The sequence below is a fragment of the Caretta caretta genome, chromosome 10, assembly GCF_965140235.1.
Source record: "Caretta caretta isolate rCarCar2 chromosome 10, rCarCar1.hap1, whole genome shotgun sequence".
In the NCBI taxonomy this organism is placed as follows: domain Eukaryota; kingdom Metazoa; phylum Chordata; order Testudines; family Cheloniidae; genus Caretta; species Caretta caretta.
Window position 1 is genome coordinate 78,461,681 of NC_134215.1, and position 27,947 is coordinate 78,489,627.

A 27,947-nucleotide genomic window follows, 5' to 3' on the forward strand; every position below is an offset into this window, starting at 1 on the left:
TTCTGAAGGCTTCCAAGTGGCAGAATAGCAAGGAATGAAGGAAAGGAAAGTTTCCTCACGTACAGTTAATAATGCAGGAAGATGTGCCTGGCGGAGTAGCTGGTGCTGTTGTTAAACACATGTGACCTTGGAAAGTGCAATGGGTTGTAAGCTTTTTGGACAGTGGAGCGTCTTTTTGTACAGTGCCTGGCACAATGGGGTCCTGGTGCATGATTACATTAGGGGCTCCGTGGTGCTATCACAACACACAGAGTAATAAAGTAACACAATTTAATCCTCTGGTTTAATCCTTCTGTTTCACTGATTTTTAAAATCCAGTTCCCCCTGAAAAATGCTGATTGTAAACAGATTATTTGATACATTTCATGGTTCTTTGGAACCCAACAAAAAGACAAGGAGGAGAACATGGCTTGTATTTGGAAACAAACCGATACAGCTTTTGCAGTGTGATCTTCGGGAAAGAGCGGAGGTTGGGCGCAGCTGCTACTTTATTAAAGGGCTTGTGGGGGAGGACTGCAGTATGCCTATGAAAACATGGCCGTGCAGTTACGGTCTGCTGAGATAGTCCATAGAGAGAGAAACTAAATGAAGAGAAATCAGAACATGCCCATTCCAACCCCAAAAGGAAGTCGGACAGGACTGGGGTTAAACAAAGGCCATGTCTTCTAGTGGCGGTGTTTGGATGTAGGAGAACTAGATTTAAATTATCAACAGAGTGCAGGTTTCATGATCTGGTGCTCGGTGACCATATCGGAGAGATGAGGTGGAAAACAGCAAAAAGGAGCCCAGCTGTTAAAAGTAAGAAACGTCCATGAAATACAAGCTTCAGGGAACCTCTGTACTAATCTCCAGTCCTGTCCTTTCATGTCTCTACACCAGGGCCAGCCATGGGAAAACTGGGAGGGGCTGCAGAGATTTGGAAAATGCTGAAGTTTTCTATTAGTGAGTTTGCCTCTTTGCAGCGATGAGAGGACGGCCTAACCCTCTGGCAGCCCATCAGAGGGGAAGGATGGCCAGGGGATTGGGGCACTAGCCTGGGGGTACCTTGGTTAAATTCCCAGCTCCTACGCAGGCTTCTCGTGTGTCCTTGGGCATGTCACTTAGTCTCTCTGTGCCTCAGTTCCCCATCTGTGAAACTGAGGATAACAGCACTGCCCTGCCCCACAAGGGTGTTGTGAGGAGAAATGCATTACGGATTGTGAGGTGCTCAGAGGCTGTGGTAATAGGGGGTAATAGATAAATACTTAAGATAGACCTCAGAGCTGACTTTGCAGACTTGCAAAGCCTAGAGCTGTGGCCTCACCTTTCTGGGGGGCTGCCAAGGAATGGAAAGGCCCCGCTGGCTATGCCAGTCCTGTCTCCATATACGCTAGTCTAAGGAGATGCCCTGCATACATATCCGAGCATTTCCAGGGCCTGTTTCAGAGTCTTGTAGTTGTCTCAGGTCCCTCTGAGATTGGGGCTCTCTTGGGAAGATTCTGTTCAGATGAATCTCCAGTCGTTCTCTTCCCCTCTCTCCCCTCGTCTCCTGACCTGCATTGGTGCCTCTCTCCTTGAACAATAGGCAGACTGAAACAGGGGGGACCCTCCACCGCCAGCCCCTGTCAGACCTTGGGACCGCAAGGCTGAGTCCCCATCTAAACCACTCGTGGCCCCTTACCCACTCTGCTGATGCTTTACTGAGCTGCTCTTCCTGCATGTACCCGCTCGTTACCTCAGAGCGATGGCAGCAGCCTGTCTGGGATGTCTGGGCCAGCACAGCACTGCAACAGCCTAAAACCACTCCCCGGCAAGGAATCCGGAGCATTGCCCTTCCCAGCTCACCAGCGTGAAGCTGCCTGGCCGGCCCATGCAGCCACTCCTCCTGTGTCTTGGGTCAGCTGTAGAAGGCTATTTGGGGCAGAGCCATCTGCCGGCTTCACAGGCAGCCCTGTTGGGCAGCATGAAGGAGTTTGGCTCCCTCTGGCCCGACCCCCCGCACACTGGCTGCTTCCGTCCTATGGGCCGTGGAGGGACCTGAGGCTGCTCAGCATCAGGCCCGTCAAGAGACGGCGTCGGCCTTCCTCACTCCCTGCTGTGTCCAGCATGAAAGCAAAGCAATAGGCCTTGCCCAGCAGTCGGCGTTGAGAGGGAGGGGCCCTTGTGTGAGGTTGGCGTGCATTGTGTGGAAGGGGGGAGGAAGGGCAGTGTTGCCTAGTGGCTACAGCATTAGAGTGGGATGGAGCAGACCTGGGTTCTATTCCCAGCTTGGCCTGCTGGGTGACCTGGGGCAAGTCACTTCACTCCCAGTGCCTCGGTTTCCCTGTTTGTAAAATGGGGGTTCATGAGACTGACTGGGCTACAGTAAGCCAGGTCTGTGGTGCCGGCCTCTTGGCCTTGATTCAGGAACATAATTAAGCACGTGCTTAAATCCAATGGAATTCAGGGGGACTGAACCACATGCCTACAGTTAAACCATGTGCTTATGTGCTTTGCTGGAAGGGGCCTGAAGGAGCAGCTGCCCCAAACTGCTTCAGCTCTGTCTCCGGAAAGAGCTCTCCACATCTCCACCATGCCCAGTTCTGAACTTCTCTGGTGTCCAGAACTACTGGGACCTAGGGGGTTTAGGCTCAGCTCTAGGCTCTCCGGTAGCTCTGTGCTTCAGTAAGCGTAAGACCTGCTGGTGGTGTCCTTTCCTTCCATGACTTGGTTCCTGGTCTCTGTCGTCTGTAGGCATTTTTATTTTTTCTGCATTTTCTTCTCTGTGCTTGAGTCTGACATTTGCGCGTTTCAGGAAGCTCGGGGTGTGGGCAGAGAGCCTGTGGAAACTACTTTCACGATGAAATGAAAATGTCACCAAAAAAGCACGTTGCCAGATATATCACCCTGCCTGCCTAGCGCCAAGCCAGCCAGGCAACGGAGACAGAACTGGCAAGAGGATAGATTTGCAATGGGTCGGTGTCAGCTGGGTTGCTGACGGTAGGAGTCTAGCACAGATAATGGGTCTTGCCAGGTGCTCTGGAAAACAGAGATGGGATGAAGCTCAGAACCCCAAATCCAGCCCCCTGTGAATTCTAGGTTAGTGTTTGGCTTCCTGTACTTGGGTCTGAAACGGCCCCTGCATTTCTGGTTCTGGGGCCGTCACCTGAACTGATGTGGATGTTGTGTTTGAGAACAGCTCAGGAGCTTTTAGCACCATTCAGTGTGACCCCCGTGCCCTGACCCTGCTTCATCTTCTAACCTGGGCCCTAAGCGAAACCAGATCCAGACCAGAACGCCTCTGCTTCCTGCTACCAGTAGTGAAATCCCAATCCTAATGTGCATCTATTGAAGGAAAGTCTAATTAGTAGCTGTAGTAAGATACCATCTTGGATCGTACAGTTCACTCCATCAATTGCACTGTAACTGAGGGCCAATTCACTGTAATAGGCTGCTGCCCAATTCCAGCTGGTATCTGAAATGTTAGCTGGATTAGTCCTATGGATTCACACAAGACTATATTTCTCAGCACAAGCCCCATTAACACAAATGTGGTACTTCAGCTACAGGGTGGTGGTCATTGCATTCTTTTATTTTACTGCGATCAGAGAGAGATCTCGGTTTGTTCCAGAGTCCTTTATGAAAGGCTATACAGGAAAGCTGCAAGCTATGGTCTTAGATGCCGGTGGCTGTTGAGATTTCCTTCTCAGTTATTTTCACCCCTTTACAAAAGCAGCAAAGCCTGGGATCTATAATAATTCCCTTTAGGAACAGAGAACTTTGCCATGTCCCCCAAATGTGACAAACAAGGAGGAAGCAGTCACGGTATTACACGCCACTTACATGGCATGATATCTTAGTAGGACATAGAAACTCCCATTTTCCTAGGAAGCTAAGCATCTCATTAAATTGTTGCTTTTAGATCCTACCTACCCATTAATTATCTGCTAAGTAGTAAGAAAATCTAGTGGCAATTATATTTAATAAGCATGGGATCAAATGCCCCTATTGGATACACCACATCCTGCGTGAACCTGGCTCATTAAGTACAAACAATTAAAATGAGACAAAATAACTTGTCTGATGACAGTATTTCATCTAATCCTTTTGAGTGATGATAGAGCTACACAGTTAACTGAAACGATGAAAATTCAAAGTTTACTGAAACGTTTTCACTCATTTGATAAAATACAGCCTCATGGAACAATGTAATATCGACGATAAGCCATAGAACCAAATCCAATTTTCTGGGGATATCTACTGACTCCTTTTAATATAAGTCTAGTGCTCTCCTTAGAATTAAATTCACTTTAATGTAACAAATATGATTACATCTAACTGTTTAGATTGCCAGACACTCATTAAAAAATCCTATTACTCTTTTTTAGTTCACCTTAGCATTTGCGTCAGTCAACTGGAAAGAGGCCGAAAGGAAATGGTTTTAGTTTATTTTGTTTTCCGCTGGCAATCTTTCTGTGAGTCACCACAATTATTTTAAGACTGGTATTTAAAAGTGACAACGTGTTTTTAAAAATACTCCATGCCAGATCTCTATTTTGTGATTTTTTTTTTTAAAGGTGTTTCTTGAACCATCTCGTTCAATTCTCCATAAACAATCTGGTAGATCAGAGCCTAAAACTTGTCAGCTTTGCCTTAGCTTGCTAAAGCTAAAGATTTTGTTTGGGGATGTTTGTCTTAAATAGACCTTCAAACGAGCACGTGTAATACGAACTTTTTTTAAAATAAAGCCCACCAATTAGAATCATAGACTATTAGGGTTGGAAGAGATCTCAGGAGGTCATCTAGTCCAACCGCCTGCTCAAAGCAGGACCAACACCAACTAAATCATCCCAGGGCTTTTTCAAGCAGGGTCTTAAAAACCTCTAAGGATGGAGATTCCACCACCTCCCTAGGGAACCCATTCCAGTGCTTCACCACCCTCCTAGTGAAATAGTGTTTCCTGATATCCAACCTAGACCTCCCCCACTGCAACTTGTGGCCATTGCTCCTTGTTCTGACATCTGCCACCACTGAGAACAGCCCAGCTCCATCCCCTTTGGAACCCCCCTTCAGGTAGTTGAAGGCTGCTGTCAAATCCCCCCCCCCCCCACTCTTCTCTTCTGCAGACTAAATAACCCCAGTTCCCTCAGCCTCTCCTCGTAAGACATGTGCTCCAGCCCCCTAATCATTTTCATTGCCCTCCGCTGGACTCTCTCCAATTTGTCCACATCCTTTCTGTAATGGGGGGACCAAAACTGGACACAATACTCCAGGTGTGGCCTCACCAGTGCCGAATAGAGAGGAATAATCACTTCCCTTGATCTGCTGGCAACGCTCCTACTAATACAGCCCAATAGGCCATTAACCTTCTTGGCAACAAGGGCACACTGCTGACTCATATCCAGCTTCTCGTCCACTATAATCCCCAGGTCATTTTCTGCAGAACTGCTCCTTAGCCAATTGCTTTATTACTGTTTCCAATCACTTTGACACCACCCTTCGCACCAGGGTTTATGTGCCATTTACATGAACATTGGTAGAAAATGAGTCCTGCAAATACTCATGTGTGTGTTGCCCCTGTAAGCATTTGTGCTGCCATCTTGGAATCACTCTCATTTTTGACCTTTCCGTCCAGGCCTTAGACAAGAAACTCACTAAAGCACCTGCCTAACTTTAAGCACATGAATAATTCCATTCCTATGCTGCTAAACATTTTTAAGCATGTGCTTAAGTCCCCTTGCAACTGATGCACTGGAGGTGGTTGCGTTACCGTTGTCTGCAATGGGACATAAGCACACGCTTTGATATTTTGCTGAACGAAGGCCAGATCAGCAAGCAGAACAATGCCACTCCAGGCCCCATCTCACACACCTCACTAATTTAAGGATAGTTTGCAAACCACCAGTGGACTGAAGTGTGTTCTTTGCAGTGCTAACTGACCAAGTCTTAAAGGCCAAATGGATGGAGATGGAGACTCCTGACGAGCAGGGAGGGGGGCAGAGGCAGCTGAGTGGAATCAGAAGTGAGTGAATTCCCCTGGCTGGGACAGGAGGAACTGCTAAACAGCAGGGCGAGGTCTGCAGACATTAGGGAGAATCTGGGGATCAAGGTGCTTGGAGGTTGCAGAAGGTGGAGATGGTGGTTAGGGGGCAGACTCTGATTCCCAGACACAGAAGAGCAAGGAGGAGGCATCTGGGGCACTAAGGAGCAGAGCTGGTGGTTAGGGGAAGGAGCAGCTGAGTTTGTAGAGTAGCATCACTAGACGCCAGAGAGCAGAGGTGTTACCGAGCAAATACCAACTCACATGGCTGACAGAACACTTCTGCTGTCTCCCTATAGCACCAGGCCTGCTGCTCCAGGGGTGAGCACTTTACTTAGTAGCGTTTGAGGGATTCAGTCTTGTTTATACCTGGTGTTTCCCCAGATGCTGGAATCCAGAGATTGCATGAGACTCTCAGCTCTCGTTTGAAATGAAAGTAAGTTTCTAGCCTTCCGGGTTGTGACAAACAGCTTGAAATATCAAGTGAGAGCAGCCTAAAGGCTCAGAAAGCAAACAGAAAAACATTTATTGTTGTTAAGCCAATCTCATGATTTTGGAGAGACCTGAGTCAAGATTTTTGAACGCTTGCGGTTGGCAATACTCAGAATGGGATCTTTAAAGAGTAACATACACATAGAGCCTGTTGTTAAATGGAGATTTCTATTTGTATTTCTTTGTTTTATTTTTGGTGACTTACAGCTACAATCTTCAGCCTAACCGATATTTCCAATGCTTAATGTCTCATCTAAAGGTTATTACTCTTGCTTCTATAAAAATAAAATTCTAACCATGAAATGCATGATCACCGGCCATCAGCCTTTCCCACTACAATTTCTTAACTCTGCAAAACTAAACAGTACATTTTTTCCCTTGAATTTCTGAAGCTTGTTCTTTCCAGCTCCTTTGAGGGAGGCTACTGGAAATCTCGCTTCAAGGAGATGTTAAAAGTAGATAAGCGTTGAGAAAATTCTCTCTCAATATCTTAATTTGTTAAAATGGAAATTTTAAAAATAAGTGACTTTTGTAGAATCTGTTTGCATTTCTCGCAGCTTGGGCAAGGAACAGAGACCAGTCAGCTTCAGTTTTATTTCTAGTATGTTTCACTTTCAGATGCCCATGCACTAGCCCCTTATTGCAAAACCTGGAGGCCACCGGGGGCCATTTTATTAAAATTCCACTGGACTTGGGCCAAACCGGAGCAGAGAGAGACCCAGTTTCTTTGTTACGATAAAGCAAACAAAAATAAAATATCAGACAAGTAACTTAAAAGATTATTTTCACTTAAATAAAATATTTTTCAATTCATTAAAAGGCGTTTGACAGATGTCTGTGTCTGAGCAGCACATTCTCACTATTTGTCACATTGCTGTGCTGACTATTTTGATGAGCAGAGGGATCTAGACATTTTGCAGCTTTGGGGCCTAATCCTGAGCTGCTTACTCAGTTTTATTCAGACTTTTTGTGCAGGCAAAATTACACTAGCTTCCCATGAAGTAAAGCACTCAGTACTTTTCGAGCACTTTGCCTGGTGCTTTGAAGATGTGAACTGTTTAATAGGCTAACCTTTGGTTCACATTAAGTAATAAAAATACCTGTGGGAGTTGCTTGGCACAACTTTGTGTTTTCTACCACAGAGTAATTCAAGTGAATGCATCTTGCCAGCATTGGGAAATACACGTAGTAACCAGTCCTCCACACGGATTCCAAATAGTGGCAGGATGTGGCCCTGAGTACAGAATCCATTATCAGCTGATAAATGCATTATCTGAATCCTGTTATCATCGTATCTGAACAACTCACAATCTTTAAGGTATTTACCCTCACGGACCCGCAAGGTAGGTCACAGATAGGGAACTGAGGCGTAGAAAGGCCAGGTGACTTGTCCAAGGTCACACAGGAAGGCTGTAACAGAGGAGGGAACTGAACCCTGAGCTCCTAAGTACCAGGCTATGGCCCTGACCACTGGACCATCCTTCCTCCGGGACCCAAAAAGCATGGCTGTAGTCTGTTGGGAGACCTGCTTAACAACTGATAACAGAATGAGACATTTGCTCCTTTCCCCACACAAAACTTCCACTGTTTGTAGTGGCAGTTCTGGGCTACAGGCACCTGGCTCTTAGAGAACCAGTTGTTCTAAGCAACAAAGTCTCAAAAATTCCTGTCTTTCTTCCCAGCTGCTCCTTCTGTCTTAATTAATTGCTCCCCCCCCCCACCCCCCGATTTTGTGCCTGCTCCTTCTCCTGGAACAACCTCCCACGTTAGTATGTGTCACACGACCTCCCTCTCCTCCTTCCAAGGGCTCTTGAAGACCCAGCTGGTCCCCCAGTCGTTCTAGCTGTAGCCACTGCAAACACCGAGGGGCTAGCGCTGTATCCACTCCTGCCTCTTAGACCTCTGCCCTGCGAGCTAGGGGTGCAGTTCCCAGCTCGGGTGCGTATACTCACGCCAGCTCGATGACTGCTAGCGTGAGCAGAAATGGCGATGTCGCTACAGTGACCCGGGCAGTATGGATACTGCTTTGGCGGGCCGAGTACAAACCTGCCTGAACCCGGTGGGTACGTACTTGGCACGGCCACAGCCACCCTGCTAGTTATACTCTAAATAGCTTGCAGTCACTGTGCACACCTATGGCACTAATATACACACGCACGCACACATTGACGTGCACCAAAACCACACACCAATGCTTTCAGAAATGGCCTGAGATCCCCGTATAAGCCTAATTCCTGTAATGGAGAACCAAAGGGTAAGCTGCCTTAAAGAGAGAGATCGAGAGGCTTCTGTCCTCCGCTCCATGGAACAATAAAGTGTTAATTGAGAAGTATTTTAATTTCAAATCAGCTCTATGATTAGTGCCCATGTTACTTGGGCATAGGATATGCTGTAAAGCTAGGCAGTATTAATGGACTGTGAAAGGCAATGTGGCATTAGATGATAATGTTCTTGTTTTGCAAGCTGCACAGGGCATAAATAAAGGCGTTCTGACAGAGAAATTCACCGGAATAAATGCTTCTCGGTGCAGTGAGTGAGAATTGATAGTGATGTCACCACAATAGCACAGCCAGTGTTGACATGGTTTAGGCCTAATTTTGAGGGCTTGAGTTAGAAAACCTGATTACCAAGTCATTATTTCTGGCAATTAGGTGACAGAATAACATCTAGGGAAAAGATATTTTGACACACTTAATCAGTGAGGTAGTAACCCTCATCTCGTTTGCCAGAAATATGCAGTGAGACCTTTCGGTAGGGTTCATTGTTCAATGAAAAGCTGCATTGATCAAGCATAGTATTAAGGGTCAGATTGCAGTCTCGAGCAGATGCATGCATCTAACTTCTAGCTTTTGCCTTGGATCTCTCTGCCATTCATCTAATCTGTTTTGCCAGCAATTCAGCCATCCACAGACATTAAACTTCTAATGTGGTTACAGCAGGGGCCTCTAGTCAAGTCTGGTGGGTTTTATTCCCAGCTACATCACAGACTTGCTGTATATTCTCAGTCAAGTCACTACTTTGTCCCTAAATTTAACCATCAGGAAAAGGGATTTAATACTTGCCCACCATTTTGAAATCCTCAGATGAAGGATAATCAGAAGCCTAGAGGATAATCATGATCTTCATGCATCTTAAAAGATACTCCACTATGGCTTCAGGGAGTACACACCATTTCCTTACAGTTTGGCTAATAACAGATTTCACACAGGAGCTGTTATCAAATTTTGCAATTGTGATTTTTTTTTCCAATGTGATCACCTTTAAACACACACAACTTTTTAAAACCGCTCTTTCCTCACCCTAATAAGCAAGTCATTTAACCTCTCCTGAAGGTGGCTTCCTTTGCCATTTTAAATCTTCTAAAACCATCCACTTTCACTGTAAAATGCCCTGATCACCATTTCCCTTGCACCTTACTTAGTGGCTCTGCTTCAGTTTCCCGTCTGTGAAATGGACATGCTACTTCCCTATCTGACACCCGTGAGGCTACTTTACCATAAGTCATGACGAACTTTTAGCTCCTAGAATGGATGCTTCTATTAAAAATGTAAAGTTGAATTTATATAATTCAAAATCTCAAAGGTGAGAAAATACACATTTCATAAAATATTTTGTCTCTTAATGCCTTTAAAAATAAGTCAGCCAACCCCAAAGCTTAATTAAAATAGTTCTGTCTGAAATAGTTCATTCCTTCCTGACACTTTGTTCACAACCTTGGCTAGTTTGCTACTGAATCTACTTTCATAGGGTGTAGATCTTCTTTGTTGAACCCTGGCTGTCTCAAAACATAACTAATGTTTACAACACAAAATGTACCGCTTAATAAATGTGGAACTCTCCTGCTTGCACCGCATCACTGTACTTAAATCCGAGATTAACATCAAGACTGGTCAAAGTCACCCATACTCACATCTTCACAAAATTAAAGTTTTACTGTGCTCAAAATGAGTGCTAAAAGCCCCCAGAGTTTAAAGGGACTGTCTCAATTTCAATTATTTAAAGTTGACATTTAAAAAACCTGCCAGTTTCTGAGAGCACAATCTTAAAATGTGTCCTGAAGCTTTTACAAATATTTGTATTAAGGCAATTTTATGTGGGGTTCTTCTGCTGCCTTGCTGTTCCATAAAAGGAGAAATAGTGAATCTGACCCTATGCAAAGTTATCCCCATATGCACAACAAACTAACAACAGAAATTCTTTTTGCTAGCTTTTTCAGTTTTTATACTGTTAGGTGGTTTTATAACTATAGTACAGATAAAACATTCAGACAGGGAAGTGATTTTCAAATCTCTTTAAAAGTTCCAAGTCTCTAAGTGTGCACTACACAGAACTCTCACAAACCTATACATTGTCAAACAATTCTAAATGATAAATGAGGGGTTCTTAGTGTAATTTGATTTACAAAACAAAAAAAAAGTAAAACACGGCTACTTACATATTGGCATGAAGCCTACCTAACACAGATAATGTAATTCTGAAAGAGGAAAAACCAATCTCCTTCTGATAACTTTATGCAGACAGTACATCTTACAGACACACGTACAAAGGTCAGTTATCAAGTGAAAACCTAAATGCAGTATATACTAAGCTGACATCACTCTCTGACCTCGGAAACAAAATAAATCCTGCTCTCAAAATATTTTATTTCTAAAACACTGTTTTAGGAAATATTTGATATATTCCTACTGCAGTTATCAGGTCACAAATGCAGAAAAAGAGACGGGACATGTGTACAAACACAGAGCCACATGCTGGAGCATCCTGTGACCACCCTGCACTGCACCATTGGCTGTGAAAACAGTGTTCCCAGACCAAGAGATCTGCCAGCGGCATAGACCTTCCCCTTCCTTCTTGATGGGAAGCCCCTGCCCAGCCCTGATCCTGAGCTCCCATTTGAGCCTGTTAAACATAGGGACCAGCCCTGCATATAGTGTGCCCCTTAGTGGGGGAGGGCCAAGGTGAACTTTGATCTTACACCCCTCTTCTCCAGACGTGCACTGTATGCTCTCTGAACCTAGCTGAGGATCTGGCCCATTGTACTGTACTTAAGACGTATTCCTCTCATCATCACCTACGGTGCTCTAAAATTCAGTATTAATTCTTTATCCAGTGATTTTATTTTCAAAAACACACAAGAACGTTCAGATCCTTCCGATTTGGTTACTGTTTTATTTATAATGTTTTGTTACAATCATTGTGCCTAAATATAATCCCGTCAAAAATTGTAATTAAGATGATCCTGCTTTATCATATGAGAAAGCACTTTTCCTCTTCAGTAAAGACACAGGGTTTCTCAAGTCAAAGCAATAAAACCTACTGCAGGTTTACCTGTGTGTGAGGTAAAGAGAATTCCTCCTTTCCAATAGCGTTATAAATAAATATTGCTGGTTTAATCTGGCAGAGAATAAACACCCCCAATACAGGGGTGCTGAGAGAAACTGAACCAAACTGTGCACCCTGTGTATGACAGAAACCCCTTCAAGCCAGGGGGTGCAGCTGCACCCCCAGTTCCAGCACCTACGGCCCAATAGTTTCCACACCAAAGTTTTAATTAATTGTAAATAAAGGGTTTTTTGGACCGTTGACTAAAATGTGTGTACAGAACTGTTCACATTCTACTTCAGCATCCCTAGGGCAAGAATGGCAGCTCCCTCATTACTCAAAGAAAGAAAACGACTTAAAACAAGAAAAAATGGAAAGGGGGCCATGAAGGTAATGCAACTGGAATATAACCAAATGCTCGAGACCCCATTTCCAGAGAGCTGGTACAGATGCAGTAGGTTGTAGATCTCCTATCATTAAGGCACATGGTGAACATAACAGCATATAAACCAGCTTGCTCATCCTTCTGAGTCAAACATTCTATTCCAGTAGTAGAGGAAGGCCGGTGAGTTGCTGGCACCTATAACAATTAGCAGTAGTAGATACATCATCATCATTATAGCAAAACGATGATTGGAAAACCAAGATGACTGACTAGAAGGCCTGTGGAGGGAAAAAAATGCATAAAAAACATGAATTACATCAAATATAATCTTGTCACATTAAGACACATTTATTAAGTTTTATTATTTTTAAATGATCTTGCAAGCTTTGATAAAGATTTTCCTAGCTACTGCATTTACTCCTTTATTTGCTTTGGGATCCCTTTTTGCTTCCTGTAAGTGGAACCATGTCTTGCTTTTGTATTTTTGGATTTTGAGAGAGAGAATGCTGTACAAATAAGATCAGTCTATCTCGCACTTGCACCATGCTCATCATACTGGTGAGTTGAACTCTTACCTCCTGTGTTGTTTCTGTGAATATACTAATAAGTATTTAACTCGTAAAAGCTGATTGTTTGTGACAACAAAGTATTTCTGTGGAACATCGCCCCCTTCGCTGTTTTTTACTCTTGCTCTTTTCCTGTCTATTCCTTCTGAATCTGTATGGGACAAAAAGAGGTTTTCTTGGGAATGGGAAGGAAAGCAAAAGCACATGTATGACAGTAAAGGAAGACGGGTCAAGGCATAGGAGTTGGAGTTAGGAAACAGGGCTCTTATTCCCGGCTCTACCTCAAATTTCAATGGTCCCTCTTAGCATCCCAAAGGAGAATCAGAGTTGTGTTAAGGCTACACCAGCCCCTGCTGGTTATCCCTGGCATGGGGGTACTATGGGTTGGGAGTGGAGAAGGGGCACATTAGAGATAGGAGAAGGCAGGCCGAGAGCACAATGCTTGAGGGGTTGCTAACATCAGAAAGGATCGAGAAATAATACAACAGGATCTAGAACTGTGGGAAGAAAACAGCAAAATGAAATTTGACTACTAGAATATGGGCCTTGTTATGAGTCAAACATGCAAAAGTACAGAAAGCGTATTAATCTTGTTGTTACAGGAATACCTTGGCTTGGGTTCACTTCTGGAACAAATGAAATAACTCTGCATTACAGAACACATTCTGTTATCGTATTGACGCTAGATTAAAACAAAATAGGATGTTATTTTGGTTTCGATACTGATCTAGCAGGGTCCCACTACCAGAATGATCAAGTTTTATTGTTTCCATTTTTGTGGAAAGCTTTTGTAGATTTGCTAATGGGTCATCCAGAAAAGGTGCCCCCTGGTCAGTTTCTGCAGAAGGGAAACTAGTGTACACAGGAGTACATTCTTAGCTGTATTACTGCACGTATACACAACCCAAGACCTGAGGAGTATTAATAGACTAACAAACACTCTAGTTGTAATTATTTTTATACACTCACCTTTCTTCTTCACCTGGCATTTTACATCTGGATGATCGATAATCTCACAAACAGCTACACAACTAAGGATAGGGCTCAAAACACTGTGTTGCCACCCAAGACCGTGAGGGCTATAAAGTAGAGCAAGGCTTAGATCACTGGTAAGGTAGGTACCTTCACCAAACAAGGATGTCTGAAATAGCACAAAGGTAAATCAAGAGAGACTGCATCAGATCAAACACTCTGAATGTCCAAATAGAACAATAATACAGCGTACCACTGCGCTTTCCTTTCCAAATGCCAGCACGCTGTTTCCAAAAGTATTATGGAGCTTAAACACAGCAGTGACATTCAGAAGTCTCAGTTCTTAAACTCCTTAGCGCTGGACTACAGACAGATTTTGTACCAGTGTAACTATTTCAGTTAGGGGTGTGACTTTTTTTTTTTAACGGATTAAGCTAGACCAATATACGCACTTTTTAAACCACACTCAGAAGGTTGTACAGCTTTAACTATGCTGGTATATTTAAAGTGGTGCAACTTCTGTGCATGGACCAGGCCTTAGTGACATTTAGAAACCTGCTTTGCGAGAGAGAAAAATTCTTTTCAAGTGTGATTTTTTTTCTTCCCCAAATGCAATTGCTTTAATAGTTCAGAAACATAGGATTTGCCACCCCATCTAATCTAGCACGCTGCCTCCCACTGTAGTCAATGTGATAACTCATGAGGGTGGGGGAAAAAATCAAAACGCCCTGTGCCCTCCTGGCAAGGTAAAGATTCTTTCTTGCCCTCTGTGACCCTAAAAGTGTGAGCCTTTTAACTTTTTGTTTTCATGTGAACTTTGGTGCTTATGAAAGTGAGGTAGTAAGAAAGTGGGGATGAAATTAAAAAAAAAGTCACTGTTTCACACGTGACCCAGGTTGGTAGTGACTGTGTGTTTTTACTGTCTGGCAGCTATGTGACAACCTACATGAAAAGAAGTGATAGTCCCAGCTAGCTTCTATCAAATAGGTATGGACATCCACAAAGTCGTTCCCCCCCCTCCCCCCCCCCCCGACCAAATAACATCCTTGTTAGCAATCTCCTGGCAGATGCAAAGGACTCTCAGTTAGCAGATAGTTTCTCACCTTTAGAGGTGGTCCAAGGTTGAGACCTGGGCAGAGAGAGCCTACACTGACCATGTTCCTCTTGGTATAAGGCTAGAGATCTTCCATCTCTAGGGCTGTCAAATAAGCCAGCATTTTTCAGAGGCACTAAATTCATCTTTTTATTTTTAAAGTGAAGGATGGCTACAACCAGGCATATTGGAGAAACGACTATAATTTAATGCCTATGTTTCACATCACCTGCATTTTTTAAGCTCAATCTGAATTATAAAACCCAGTACAATCATATGCAAAGTTAACAGTGTTGCCATCAAGGAAAACAAATAGCAACATGAGATATCAGATCACGTTTTTTTTATCCCTACACAAGTTTGTACATGTGTTTAAAACACCCCTCAGAGTTTGTGAATGAAGGATAAAGCTGTGTGTTTAATGCAAGAAATATTGGAAACCTTACCCTATTTAAATGGCAATGTAAACCATTGTGCAGTATGGAATGGAAGTTCTCAAGGCGACTCCCATGGAATGCATAAATAAGGTTCCTTTCTCCCCTGGTTTCATCAAATTTGGCATTCATCTGATCACAATACACTATTTCAAATAGGAAGTCAGGAGTAGGAACGGCATCACTTGACATTCCTGTCAACTCTTGGATCTTCTCATACTTAAAAACAGAAAGGAATCCTAGTGTTATTTTTAAAAGGTCTAGATTGTTCACTGGAAATCTGCTTAGTCTCTCAGATCCTTTCCTAGTTCCTATATATATTTACCTATGCACATTTATAATTCAGTATTAATACGCAGCTAGCTGGTAATGGTACCATAGAAGATCAAGTGGATTGTGGGAACTGTAAGGGTTTATTTGTCCTCCATGCTCCTGCCCTCTTCTCCTTTGCTGCTTCTCTATGAATATTCATGAGCTTTACTGAGTGGTAAGGTTATGATATCAAAGTTAAATGTCCCCCCACCTCCTCTCCTAATAATGGGACTCAGATATCAGAGTTAAGTGGATGATGCAATGAGACGGAGGAAAGGAAGAGAGACATCTTTATGGTGTCATCATCCCAACACACAAACAAGGCTATGATATAGATATATTCATGAGATATGTTCCTTGGGGAAAGAAAAAAATGTGGAACTAAGACATTTTTATCATTTCCAGCAGCATCCACAACTCTCTTAGGTACTTACATAGTCTCCATTATTGTAGTATCTGAGTGCCTCACAATGTTTAACACATTTATCCTCACAACGTCCCTGTGAGGCAGTGCACATTTTACAGATTGGAACCTGAGGCACAGAGAGACCGTTACCTACGCAAGATCATACGTGGAGTCTGTGGCGGAGCATGGAAACAAACCCCCGTATCCTGCCTCCTGGGCTTGCATCTGAACCACTAGCTCATTCTTCCTTCTCAACACGAGGTGTTTTCTAAATAGAAAAAGTGGCATGGTCCCTGCCCTGAGGCCCTCACAATCTGAACACAGGGTAGGAGTACAACATTCAATAGAGTGGTCAACTGTGATTAACCATATATTAGCAATATAAGGGTTTTGCTAAGACAAACCTTTGGGGTTTTAATAGGAAATAATAGATTAATCACCACTCAGTCATTCACTTGCTTTTGCTGCACACATTCCTCCTTCTGTTCCTTCTCTATTTAGATTTTGATCTCTTTGGGGTAAAGACACTGTCTCTTTATTCATCTATGCCTACCGGAAAATGGGTTCACTTGACATACTTTTCAGTCCTTACAATAAACAACCCTTAAATCCCAGGTTGAGGTAACCACCTGCATGCAAGTGGTTGTGTTAAATAGAAAACTCACGTCATGAAACTTTCATAAGAATTTGAAATCTTACCTCCTTTTTCTTAGTACTTTGTATAGTTAAGAATTTAGATGATAAAATCCAGCTAAACAGATCCCATGTCCTTTTATCTGTGTCTGAAATAGACTCTGGAAGTTCTTTTAAGCTTGGCAAAGCATTTGTATCTGCAAGCTAACGTAAGAAAGATGATTAGTGTGGTTTGCATCTCTTCATCATCACGATTAAATAGAGACCTCTAGTGGTAAGAAAATAATATTTCACTCTAATGGGGATCTGTGGGGTACAAGTTGAAAAACAATTTCCAATTAATTACAAGAATCACTTCTGAAAAACTTACACTGAGATTATGTGGGGAAATTTGTCATTTGTTCTGACATGCAACACTGAGTACTATGTTTGAGCAAGTTACAGGTCTTCTATAATTCTATGATCTATATTCAGCAGCAGCATCCATGGGGTATGCATAAGAACAGTGAGCAAAAACATCTGAATGTGGTCACTACATCAACACAGAGGCAATATCTGGAGTGGTATAAGTGTGACAGATATTGCCATCCCATGTAATATTTTTGGGAACCATACCGTATTAAGTTATGTATCACTGTGGGCATAGGCGCCGACTCCGTGGATGCTCCAGGGCTGGAGCACCCATGGGGAAAAATTAGTGAGTGCTCTGCACCCACCGGCAGCCAAGCTCTCCTCATCCTCCAACCCACCTCCTCCTCCTCCCCTGAACGCGCTGCATCCCCTCTCCTCCACCTACCTCCCAGCACTTCCCACCTGGCCACCGCCAAACAGCTGTTTGGCAGCGTTAGCAAGCTCGGGGACGGGGGGGGGGAGGAGCAGGAACGTTGGCGTGCTGAGGGGAAGAGGCGGGGACGGGGCCAGGATTTGGGGAAGGAGTTGGAATGTTGGCAGGGAGGGGACGGAGTTGGGGCGGGGACTTGGGGAAGGGGTTGGAATGGGGGCAGGGGTGGGGCCTCATGGAAGGGGTGGGGACGGGGGGGGGGTCGAGGACCCACGGAAAAGAGGGGAAGTTGATACCTATGACTGTGGGCCAGGGATTATATGCAACACCAGGAGGGAGAGTTACCACAACTCCCCCATGAATAAAAACAGTGAGGTGGTGATTACGATGACTCATTTAAGTTGTAAACATCTCCAGAGACATGCCACCCCAAGGAGGCTTGCACATACTGGTTCAAACTGGATTTTCCAGAGAGCAACAGACAGGGGAAAAAAATAAAAGGCTTTTGATATTATTTCACCTGTTAAACCTTTTCAGACTTTCAAACTTAGACTCAGAGGCTTCCAAGTCTACATTTGTCATTTACCTTCTAAATCTCAATTCCTTAATTTATTTTACTGCATTTCAGACTTGCAAAATTTTACTTACCCACTTATATTGGGCAGACAACATATCCATTTTTTTTATCATTAACTGGGCAAGAGTAGGTATTTTGTTTGAGCTAGTAAATGTACATAGTTTTGCATGGCTGCTTTGACTCTTTAGTTATAGAGAAAACAATGTATTTTAAACCTGCTTTATAGTTTCCACTCAACTTAGATATAAACCGTTGGGCCGGGGCCTCATTTTTATGATTGTCTGTAAAGAGCTATGTAGACTTTTGCCCATATATAAGTTATAACACAATATATGCAGTAGTATGACAGCTTTTCTACTTTTTTAATTTATTTTTTTTAACTTCCAGAGCTGTGTACAAATTACACTGCATTTATTTGGAAGGACACCATTAAACCAGTGATTCCCTCCTTCCCCTTATGCAGAGGGCTATGTGCTCAATATGGCATCTGTCTGTTTATTCAACATCACATGCCTGAAAAGGTGTTTTCCTCCAACCAAAACGGAAATTCACCTTTGGACAGGGACCACGTCTGGAAAGTTTCCATCCTAGAGGAGGGTTTTTCAGAAAGTTGTGAGTAGCTGAAAATGTTATAATGGCAGCTGTTTTGCAATTTTCACTCGTGGACAGTGTTCAAACACATACATACAGAGCACAACCTAACAGCCTCATGTGTAGTTAGAAAAATCAAGATTGGGTGAGGGGATTCGGAGAATTATGGTAGCCACTTGTCCTTAACGAGGATCCAAGTTTTTATAATATATGTGCCGTTAATGCTCATTCCATATCTTGCCGCCGCAGGGAATCTGTCCATGTCCTCGGTGTGTACAGAAAACCAGATACATTGAACAGGCTCCAGAATTAAGGGCCTGAAGCAGTAGCTGCACTGAGCAGGGAACTCCGAGTGAATCAGACTCTTACCCCCAATCAGAGGACAAGGGGACAAATTTACAATGCAGGAAAGTGTTAGTGGAAGTGGTAACCCTCCACTGGGTGGAAGTGGTAACCCTCCACTGCACCCCTCAGTCAGCCAGAAAACAAGGGGAAGGTAAGGCAAGCCTGCACAGCCGGTGTGTTTAAACCAGGAGGTGCCAGAAATGGAGTCAGGACTATTCAAGTGGATAATCATGTTAATAATACTTAGCACATTTCATCTTGGAGGCACTTTATAGATATTAACTGATTGCTCCTAACAACACTCCTGCGAAGTAGCATTCAGTGTATCAGTAATGAAAACGAGTGACTTGTTTATAGGATCTGTTCTGGGCTTTGTTTTTACGTGGAACTAATTACACGTGTGCTCTGAAGGAATACCTGCTGCTCTTCCTCTCCCCTCCCCACTCATCCGCTGCCAAGCTGTCCCGTCGGAGGGGATGATAACTCACCAATGCATCAAAATCTTTGCTCTCCTCATTGGCATAGAGGCCTGGAAAGGGTCTCAGGACGGAATCACGCTTGTAGCTCTGTAAAGCAGAGACAAAGAGGCTGCACTTCAGATCCACAGCCAAGATGTCCCTGCGGGTGGCCTCCTTGATCTTCTCCCTCAGGGCAGCATCGCTGGGCCTGCGGGGCAGCATCCCCACCAGGGGTCTGGCCAGGAAACACACAGGGCAGCAGCTCAGCAGAGGTTAAAGCCCTTCCCTAATGCTCAGAGGAGAGGAAGGGGGGGACACACCAATCTGCCACCCCACAGCTGTCCTCACCCCACCCACACACCCTGCCATCTGTGTCTCAGGGATTTACAGAACATGTACCCTGCCCTGCAGTTCCCCTCCATCTGACTGCCCTTGGGCCCCCAGCCCACCCCCTACACTGCCCTCTGGCCTCCTCCTCTCCCCCCTACTGCCCCCCCGGCCCCTATACTGCCCTCCGGCATCCTCCTCTCACCCCTACTGCTCCCAGCCTGCCCCCCCGGCCCCCTATACTGCCCTCCGGCCCCCTCCTCTCTCCCCTACTGCCCCCAGCCTCCCCCCCCCCGGCCCCCTATGCTGCCCTCCGGCCTCCTCCTCTCGCTCCTACTGCCCCCAGCCTGCCTCCCTGGCCCTCTATACTGCCCTCCGGCCTCCTCCTCTCGCCCCTACTGCCCCCAGCCTGCCCCCTATACTGCCCTCTGGCCTCCTCCTCTCTCCCCTACTGCCCCCCCAGCCCCCCATACTGCCCTCTGGCCTCCTCCTCTTGCCCCTACTGCCCCCCCGGCCCCCTATACTGCCCTCCGGCCTCCTCCTCTCCCCCTACTGCCCCCAGCCTGCCCCCCCCGTCCCCTATACTGCCCTCCGGCCTCCTCCTCTCCCCCTACTGCCCCCAGCCTGCCCCCCCGTCCCCTATACTGCCCTTCGGCCTCCTCCTCTCCCCCCTACTGCCCCCAGCCTGCCCCCCCGTCCCCTATACTGCCCTCTGGCCTCCTCCTCTCGCCCCTACTGCCCCCAGCCTGCCCCCCAGCCCCCTATACTGCCCTCCGGCCTCCTCCTCTCGCCCCTACTGCCCCCCCGGCCCCCTATACTGCCCTCTGGCCTCCTCCTCTCTCCCCTACTGCCCCCAGCCTGCCCCCCAGCCCCCTATACTGCCCTCCGGCCTCCTCCTCTCTCCCCTACTGCCCCCAGCCTGCCCCCCCGTCCCCTATACTGCCCTCCGGCCTCCTCCTCTCGCCCCTACTGCCCCCAGCCTCCCCCCCCGGCCCCCTATGCTGCCCTCCGGCCTCCTCCTCTCGCTCCTACTGCCCGTAGCCTGCCCCCCCGTCCCCTATGCTGCCCTCCGGCCTCCTCCTCTCGCCCCTACTGCCCCCAGCCTGCCCCCCAGCCCCCTATACTGCCCTTCGGCCTCCTCCTCTCGCCCCTACTGCCCCCTCCAGTCCCTTCTCCCCCTTATTGCTGCCAGCCCCCGCTGCCCCCCGCTCTACCCACCCGGCAGCGCCCCCCGCTCTCCCGGGCTGGGCTGGGCTCGGCTCCCCCGCCCCGCGGCCTGCCTCGCCGGCCGGAAGCCGCGGCTTCCTCTGGTTCCCGGGGCCCCGCCCAGCCCCGGCGGCTGCCGGCGCCTCCCTCGCGCACACGGCCCTGGCGGCCCCGGGCTGGGCGAGCGGGGGCAGCAGCCCGCCCGGTCCCCGCGGGGCTCCGGAAAGGGGAGAGACCCCCCCGTGTCTCTGCTGGGCCCGGATCGGGGCCGGGGGACCCCGTCAGCGCCAACCCCCCGCCCTGGGACACCACGGCCCGTGACTGTCTGGCTGTCCCCACATTGTCTGTCTCCCCCGCGATTTCCCCGCCCCCCCATTGTCTATCTGCCTCCCGACTTTCCTTCTGACCCCCCCGACTGTCTCCCCACTGTCCTGTCCCCCCGACTGCTCCCCCATTGTCTGTCTGCCCCCCGACTTTTCTTCTGTCCCCACCGACTGTCTCCCCACTGTCCTTCTGTCCCCCCACTGCTCCCCCATTGTCTATCTGCCCCCCGACTTTCCTTCTGATCCCCCCGACTGTCCCCCCCGATTGTCTCCCCACTGTCCTTCTGTCCCCCCGACTGTCTCCCCACTGTCCTTCTGTCCCCCCGACTGCTCCCCCATTGTCTGTCTGCCCCCCGACTTTCCTTCTGATCCCCCCAACTGTACCCCCCGACTGTCTCCCCACTGTCCTTCTGTCCCCCCGACTGCTCCCCCATTGTCTGTCTGCCCCCCGACTTTCCTTCTGATCCCCCCAACTGTACCCCCCGACTGTCTCCCCACTGTCCTTCTGTCCCCCCGACTGCTCCCCCATTGTCTGTCTGCCCCCGACTTTCCTTCTGATCCCCCCGACTGTCCCCCCCGACTGTCTCCCCACTGTCCTTCTGTCCCCCCGACTGCTCCCCCATTGTCTGTCTGCCCCCCGACTTTCCTTCTGATCCCCCTGACTGTCCCCCCCGATTGTCTCCCCACTGTCCTTCTGTCCCCCGACTGCTCCCCCCATTGTCTGTTTCCCCCCCGACTTTCCTTCTGACCCCCCCGACTGTTCCCCCCGATTGTCTCCCCCCCACTTTCCTCCTGTCTCCCCACTGTCCTTCTGTCCCCCCGACTGCTCCCCCATTGACTGTCTCCCCCCCGACTTTCCTTCTGATCCCCCCAACTGTCCCCCCCCGATTGTCTCCCCATTGTCCTTCTGTCCCCCGACTGCTCCCCCCGTTGTCTGTCTCCCCCCCGACTTTCCTTCTGACCCCCCCGACTGTTCCCCCCGATTGTCTCCCCCCGACTTTCCTCCTATCTCCCCATTGTCTTTCTGTTCCCCCAGCTTTCCTTCTGTCCTCCCAATGGCCTGTCACTGTCCCCACCATTGTCTACCTGTGCCACTGACTCTGTCCCCCAACTGTCTAGCTGTCCCTCTTTCCTTTGCCTTTTTTCTCTCCACTCTCTCTTTTTCTCTTTCCCATTCCCTCCTTGCCCACTTTATCCTTCCCTCCCTCTCTCCCTCAATCCCTTGGGTTTTACCCCCTCCCCCGCCTTCTTTCATCTTTGTCCTTCGTTCCTCACTTTCCGTCCACCCTCTCTCTGTCCTTCCCCCTCCCTCTCCATCCTCCCATTCTTTTTCCCTTCCCTTTATTCGTAGTTTCCATTCTTTTCTCCATTCAGTCACTCATTGCACTGTTTTGCTGTCCACTCCCTGTCTTTCTTTCCCTCCTTTCTGCCCAACCCCCATCATGTTCCTTTCCCACTCTTGCCCCAGCAGAGACCTGGGGCGGGTCGACATCTGTACTATCCCAAGATGGGATCATCTGAATGAAGAAATGAAAAGAGAGGAGCTTTGCAGGGTTTCATTGACACCCTTGTAGCCTGTGGCAGAGCTGCCCTGGAAATGTTAATTTTTTCCCCCTTGCAGAAAATCTTGAGAGAAACAAGGGGGGAAATGGTTTTCCCTGAAATCTTCAGCAGAAACCAGGTATTTTCAACAGCAATTTTAATTTAGTCAAAATTGCAGTTTTTCCATCACAAACTAGTTTGACCAGCTCTAGCCAATACCCGGGGTCTGCTTTGTATCCCCTTTCCACAGAAGATGAGAGACTGTGACAGTGCTCAGATAACGAGCAAGGCTCTTTAGCTCCAGCTGTTGAGTGTGACCATCACAAACATGCCAAAACCAGCCCTTGTCCTGTTGTCATCATGAATAGGTCGGAATATGAACAAGAGGCTGCTCGGCAGCTCTCCAACACGAGTTTCTACAAGCCATTACCCTCTGATCCCACTGAGAGTTACCAAAAGCAACTACAGCATTTGCTCAAGAAACTTCCTGAAAAAGCACAAGATCAAATCCGCACAGACACACCCCTGGAACCCCGACCTGGGATATTCTATCTACTACCCAAGATCCATAAACCTGGAAATCCTGGGCGCCCCATCATCTCAGGCATTGGCACCCTGACAGCAGGATTGTCTGGCTATGTAGACTCCCTCCTCAGGCCCTACGCTACCAGCACTCCCAGCTACCTTCGAGACACCACTGACTTCCTGAGGAAACTTCAATCCATCGGTGATCTTCCTGATAACACCATCCTGGCCACTATGGATGTAGAAGCCCTCTACACCAACATTCCACACAAAGATGGACTACAAGCCGTCAGGAACACTATCCCCGATAATGTCACGGCTAACCTGGTGGCTGAACTTTGTGACTTTGTCCTTACCCATAACTATTTCACATTTGGGGACAATGTATACCTTCAGATCAGCGGCACTGCTATGGGTACCCGCATGGCCCCACAGTATGCCAACATTTTTATGGCTGATTTAGAACAACGCTTCCTCAGCTCTCGTCCCCTAAAGCCCCTACTCTACTTGCGCTATATTGATGACATCTTCATCATCTGGACCCATGGAAAAGAAGCCCTTGAGGAATTCCACCATGATTTCAACAATTTCCATCCCACCACCAACCTCAGCCTGGTCCAGTCCACACAAGAGATCCACTTCCTGGACACTACAGTGCTAATAAACAATGGTCACATAAACACCACCCCATACCGGAAACCTACTGACCGCTATTCCTACCTGCATGCCTCCAGCTTTCACCCTGACCACACCACACGATCCATCGTCTACAGCCAAGCTCTGCGATACAACCGCATTTGCTCCAACCCCTCAGACAGAGACAAACACCTACAAGATCTCTGTCAAGCTTTCTTACAACTACAATACCCACCTGCAGAAGTAAAGAAACAGATTGATAGAGCCAGAAGAGTTCCCAGAAGTTACCTACTACAGGACAGGCCTAACAAAGAAAATAACAGAACGCCACTAGCCGTCACCTTTAGCCCCCAACTAAAACCCCTCCAACGCATTATTAAGGATCTACAACCTATCCTAAAGGATGACCCAACACTCTCACAAATCTTGGGAGACAGGCCAGTCCTTGCCTACAGACAGCCCCGCAACCTGAAGCAAATACTCACCAACAACCACATACCACACAACAGAACCACTAACCCAGGAACTTATCCTTGCAACAAAGCCCGTTGCCAATTGTGCCCAATATCCATTCAGGGGACACCATCACAGGGCCTAATAACATCAGCCACACTATCAGAGGCTCGTTCACCTGCACATCCACCAATGTGATATATGCCATCCTGTGCCAGCAATGCCCCTCTGCCATGTACATTGGTCAAACTGGACAGTCTCTACGTAAAAGAATAAATGGACACAAATCAGATGTCAAGAATTATAACATTCATAAACCAGTCGGAGAACACTTCAATCTCTCTGGTCACGCAATCACAGACATGAAGGTCGCTATCTTAAAACAAAAAAACTTCAAATCCAGACTCCAGCGAGAAACTGCTGAATTGGAATTCATTTGCAAATTGGATACTATTAATTTAGGCTTAAATAGAGACTGGGAGTGGCTAAGTCATTATGCAAGGTAGCCTATTTCCTCTTGTTTTTTCCTACCCCCCCCCCCCCAGATGTTCTGGTTTAACTTGGATTTAAACTTGGAGAGTGGTCAGTTTGGATGAGCTATTACCAGCAGGAGAGTGAGTTTGTGTGTGTATGGGGGTGGGGGGGATGTGAGAAAACCTGGATTTGTGCTGGAAATGGCCCACCTTGATTATCATGCACATTGTAGGGAGAATGGTCACTTTGGATGAGCTATTACCAGCAGGATAGTGAGTTTGTGTGTGTGGTTTTTGGGAGGGGGGTGAGGGGGTGAGAGAACCTGGATTTGTGCAGGAAATGGCCCAATTTGATTATCATGCACATTGTGTAAAGAGTTGTCACTTTGGATGGGCTATCACCAGCAGGAGAGTGAATTTGTGTGGGGGGGTGGAGGGTGAGAAAACCTGGATTTGTGCTGGAAATGGCCCAACCTGATGATCACTTTAGATAAGCTATTACCAGCAGGACAGTGGGGTGGGAGGAGGTATTGTTTCATATTCTCTGTGTATATATAAAGTCTGCTGCAGTTTCCACGGTATGCATCCGATGAAGTGAGCTGTAGCTCACGAAAGCTCATGCTCAAATAAATTGGTTAGTCTCTAAGGTGCCACAAGTACTCCTTTTCTTTTTATTTTAAGATAGTTTTCCCTGTATAAAAGATGGAATTAAAAGAAAATGTTCTTTGCTTAAATATCTATAGCTGCCTTAGAAAGAGTCTTAACTGTTCTTAAATTAACTATGTAAAATACCTATGCAAAATACCTATGCATCTTTTAGATGATGAGATTTTATGGTCAGGGACTGGTGTGTTGGAATAAATATGCTTACGATCTTTTTTTTCTTGATCATTTCACAGAAAATGCATTTTTCAATAACAGTTATGTAAACGACTTCAGTATAAAAACATAAAATTATTTGCTGCGGTATGGTCTTGTTGTAGTCTTGGAGATAAAGATCTTAAAGATACTTGGGGTTTTAGATTAGCAAATTTACTAGACATCTAGATATACTTTTTCTCTTCAAAACATTATCCAGCTCGTAAGGATTATATTGCCTTTCTTTTCCTAACACACTGGTAATTGATTGTTATTGTGCGGGGTCTTTTGGATGAAACCTTAAAATCAAGATTCTGACTGCTTTGCATGGACATTAAAAATCCCACAGCACTTCCTGTAACAGTAGGAGTTTGCCCCAATGTCACTGGCCAGAAAATTTCCTCACCCCCCCATTGTGTGGCAGTGTAGTATGTGCCAATCAGCTGTCTGACAGCCACCTTCAATCTTGGACTTGGTTGCATTCCATTTGGTGCAGTGATTCCTATATATTATCCATAAAATACTTTTGGATGGAAGGATGGGATGAGCTACTTTTAAGGAGAAGGTGTAGCTATCACCTCTTTCTCTTGGCTTGTGTAAGGCATCCTGATCTCAGAATATGGCTGCTGAGACTGATTTCCACATTTGCAAGGCCTTGTGAGGAGGCATTTTGCTTTATCTGACTCTGCATTATTCTGTCTGTAAATATCCGATGTCTCTGACAGGCTGTTAACTATATCATTCAGTGATTCAGCTTGGGACGTGTTTATTAGCTTGCATTATATTAAATTGTTCTGTGCGCTCCTTTTGAAAATCAGTCATTGACTGTCTCAGTTGGCTGATTTTATTCACTAATATTTCATTAGACATAATCGTTTTCTTATCAGCACTTGTTAAAGAACAATATAATATGACCATGGAGATGTCTCTTTCAGTTTCTTCCTCTGAGTGGAATTTTACATTGCTATTTTGAACTTCTGCATTAATATCATTTTCATGTCTTATTGTAAAATATCTCTTGTTACATGAGAAAAGAAAATGCTGTCTTGTCACATGACTACTTTCAGCTACTCTCATGTCAGCATGTTTTGGATGTTTACAATTTAGGGGATGGTTACTGAGATTTGGAGCAATGGCGACCAATCAGATTGGGTATACCAACGATTGCATCCTAACCGGATGCAACCGCGTTTGGTGATAACTGTTAACTTCTGAGCTAATCACATACCAGATGCAAATCTCTGCTTACTGATAGCTCACCAATGGTGAATATTTTTTTGTTTCCTGGGCTTCTATCTTCACCTTTCCTTTAAGGAAAAGCTGTTACTTTTTTTGAAATTCCTGAGTATAATGAAGACATTTCAAGGGCCAAAAGCTGCATTTGTCCAATATCCGGGATTTGCCATGTAACAGTCCTGGACAAGTGGCAAAATAGAACTGCTGATCTGAAGGACCAGTGTCTTTTTTAAGGTCTGATACCTTACAAACAACCAGAGCTGTGAGTCTGAGGAAGAGTGTGATGCAGTGGTGTAGTGCTCAGTTGATAGCTGCCAGCTGGCTATCTCCTATGGTGGTCTGGGATGTATTACATAGGTGGTCGATCAAGGATTTAGGTGTACATGGATAGTAGGTCAAGGACTTAGATGTGGGAGAAAGGCAAATGTCTGTCTGGGGAAGCTATGAGAAAAAGTCCATCCTGGTGAATTGCAATGGGAGAGCCAGAGAGAGAGGAAGAGTTTGTCCTGGAGGAGAAAATTATGTCTGTATGTGTTGGAGAGGCCAGACATTTGTGCTGCTCCAAAGCTCATCAATACACCTTTTAGTTAATCGCAGGAGGACCTCTCTTAAAGTAAATAGATGGTGGTGTGTTGACTTGTTCCTGCACCAAGAAATTAACCCAAGAATAGATATAAAGTAACACCAGCAGCCTGATAGTTAAACTGCTGAAAACATTGACCCAGAATTGATGTGTCATCCTTGGGATTTATAATGGATGACAGTTCTATTGCAGCAAGTTCTGCTGATTTAGGCAGTGGCAGATATTGATGGGATAACAAGTTTGCTATATTTAAACTTACTGAGAGTGGTGTCTGGTCAAATTCATCCAAGGATGCACTAAAACCCTATTCTACAAACTAGACATTAAAGTAGGGGGTGGAGCACTAAAAGCATTTGATGCCAAATTTAAGAGAAACCCCTTCCTGTACTGATGTTTCTGAACTTCCACTCAGGGCACTAA

The 27,947-nt window shown here is 46.1% G+C and overlaps 1 protein-coding gene across 2 annotated transcripts; it reads right to left on the reverse strand.

Moving 5' to 3' along the window:
- Positions 1 to 11,636: 11,636 nt before the first annotated feature.
- PARP16 (poly(ADP-ribose) polymerase family member 16) lies at positions 11,637 to 21,003 on the reverse strand. 2 transcript variants are annotated; one of them, XM_048867365.2, is made up of 7 exons: positions 20,911 to 21,003; positions 19,396 to 19,600; positions 16,680 to 16,817; positions 15,275 to 15,481; positions 13,733 to 13,904; positions 12,773 to 12,914; positions 11,637 to 12,475 (listed from the first exon to the last, which is right to left on the reverse strand). In XM_048867365.2, the coding sequence occupies exons 2-7, from the start codon at positions 19,585 to 19,587 to the stop codon at positions 12,331 to 12,333; spliced, it is 996 nt and encodes a 331-aa protein (XP_048723322.1). In that variant the 5' UTR covers positions 19,588 to 19,600; positions 20,911 to 21,003; the 3' UTR covers positions 11,637 to 12,330. The 2 variants fall into 2 exon arrangements, with proteins under 2 accessions (XP_048723322.1, XP_074989320.1); XM_075133219.1 differs by lacking the exon at positions 15,275 to 15,481.
- Positions 21,004 to 27,947: the final 6,944 nt, after the last annotated feature.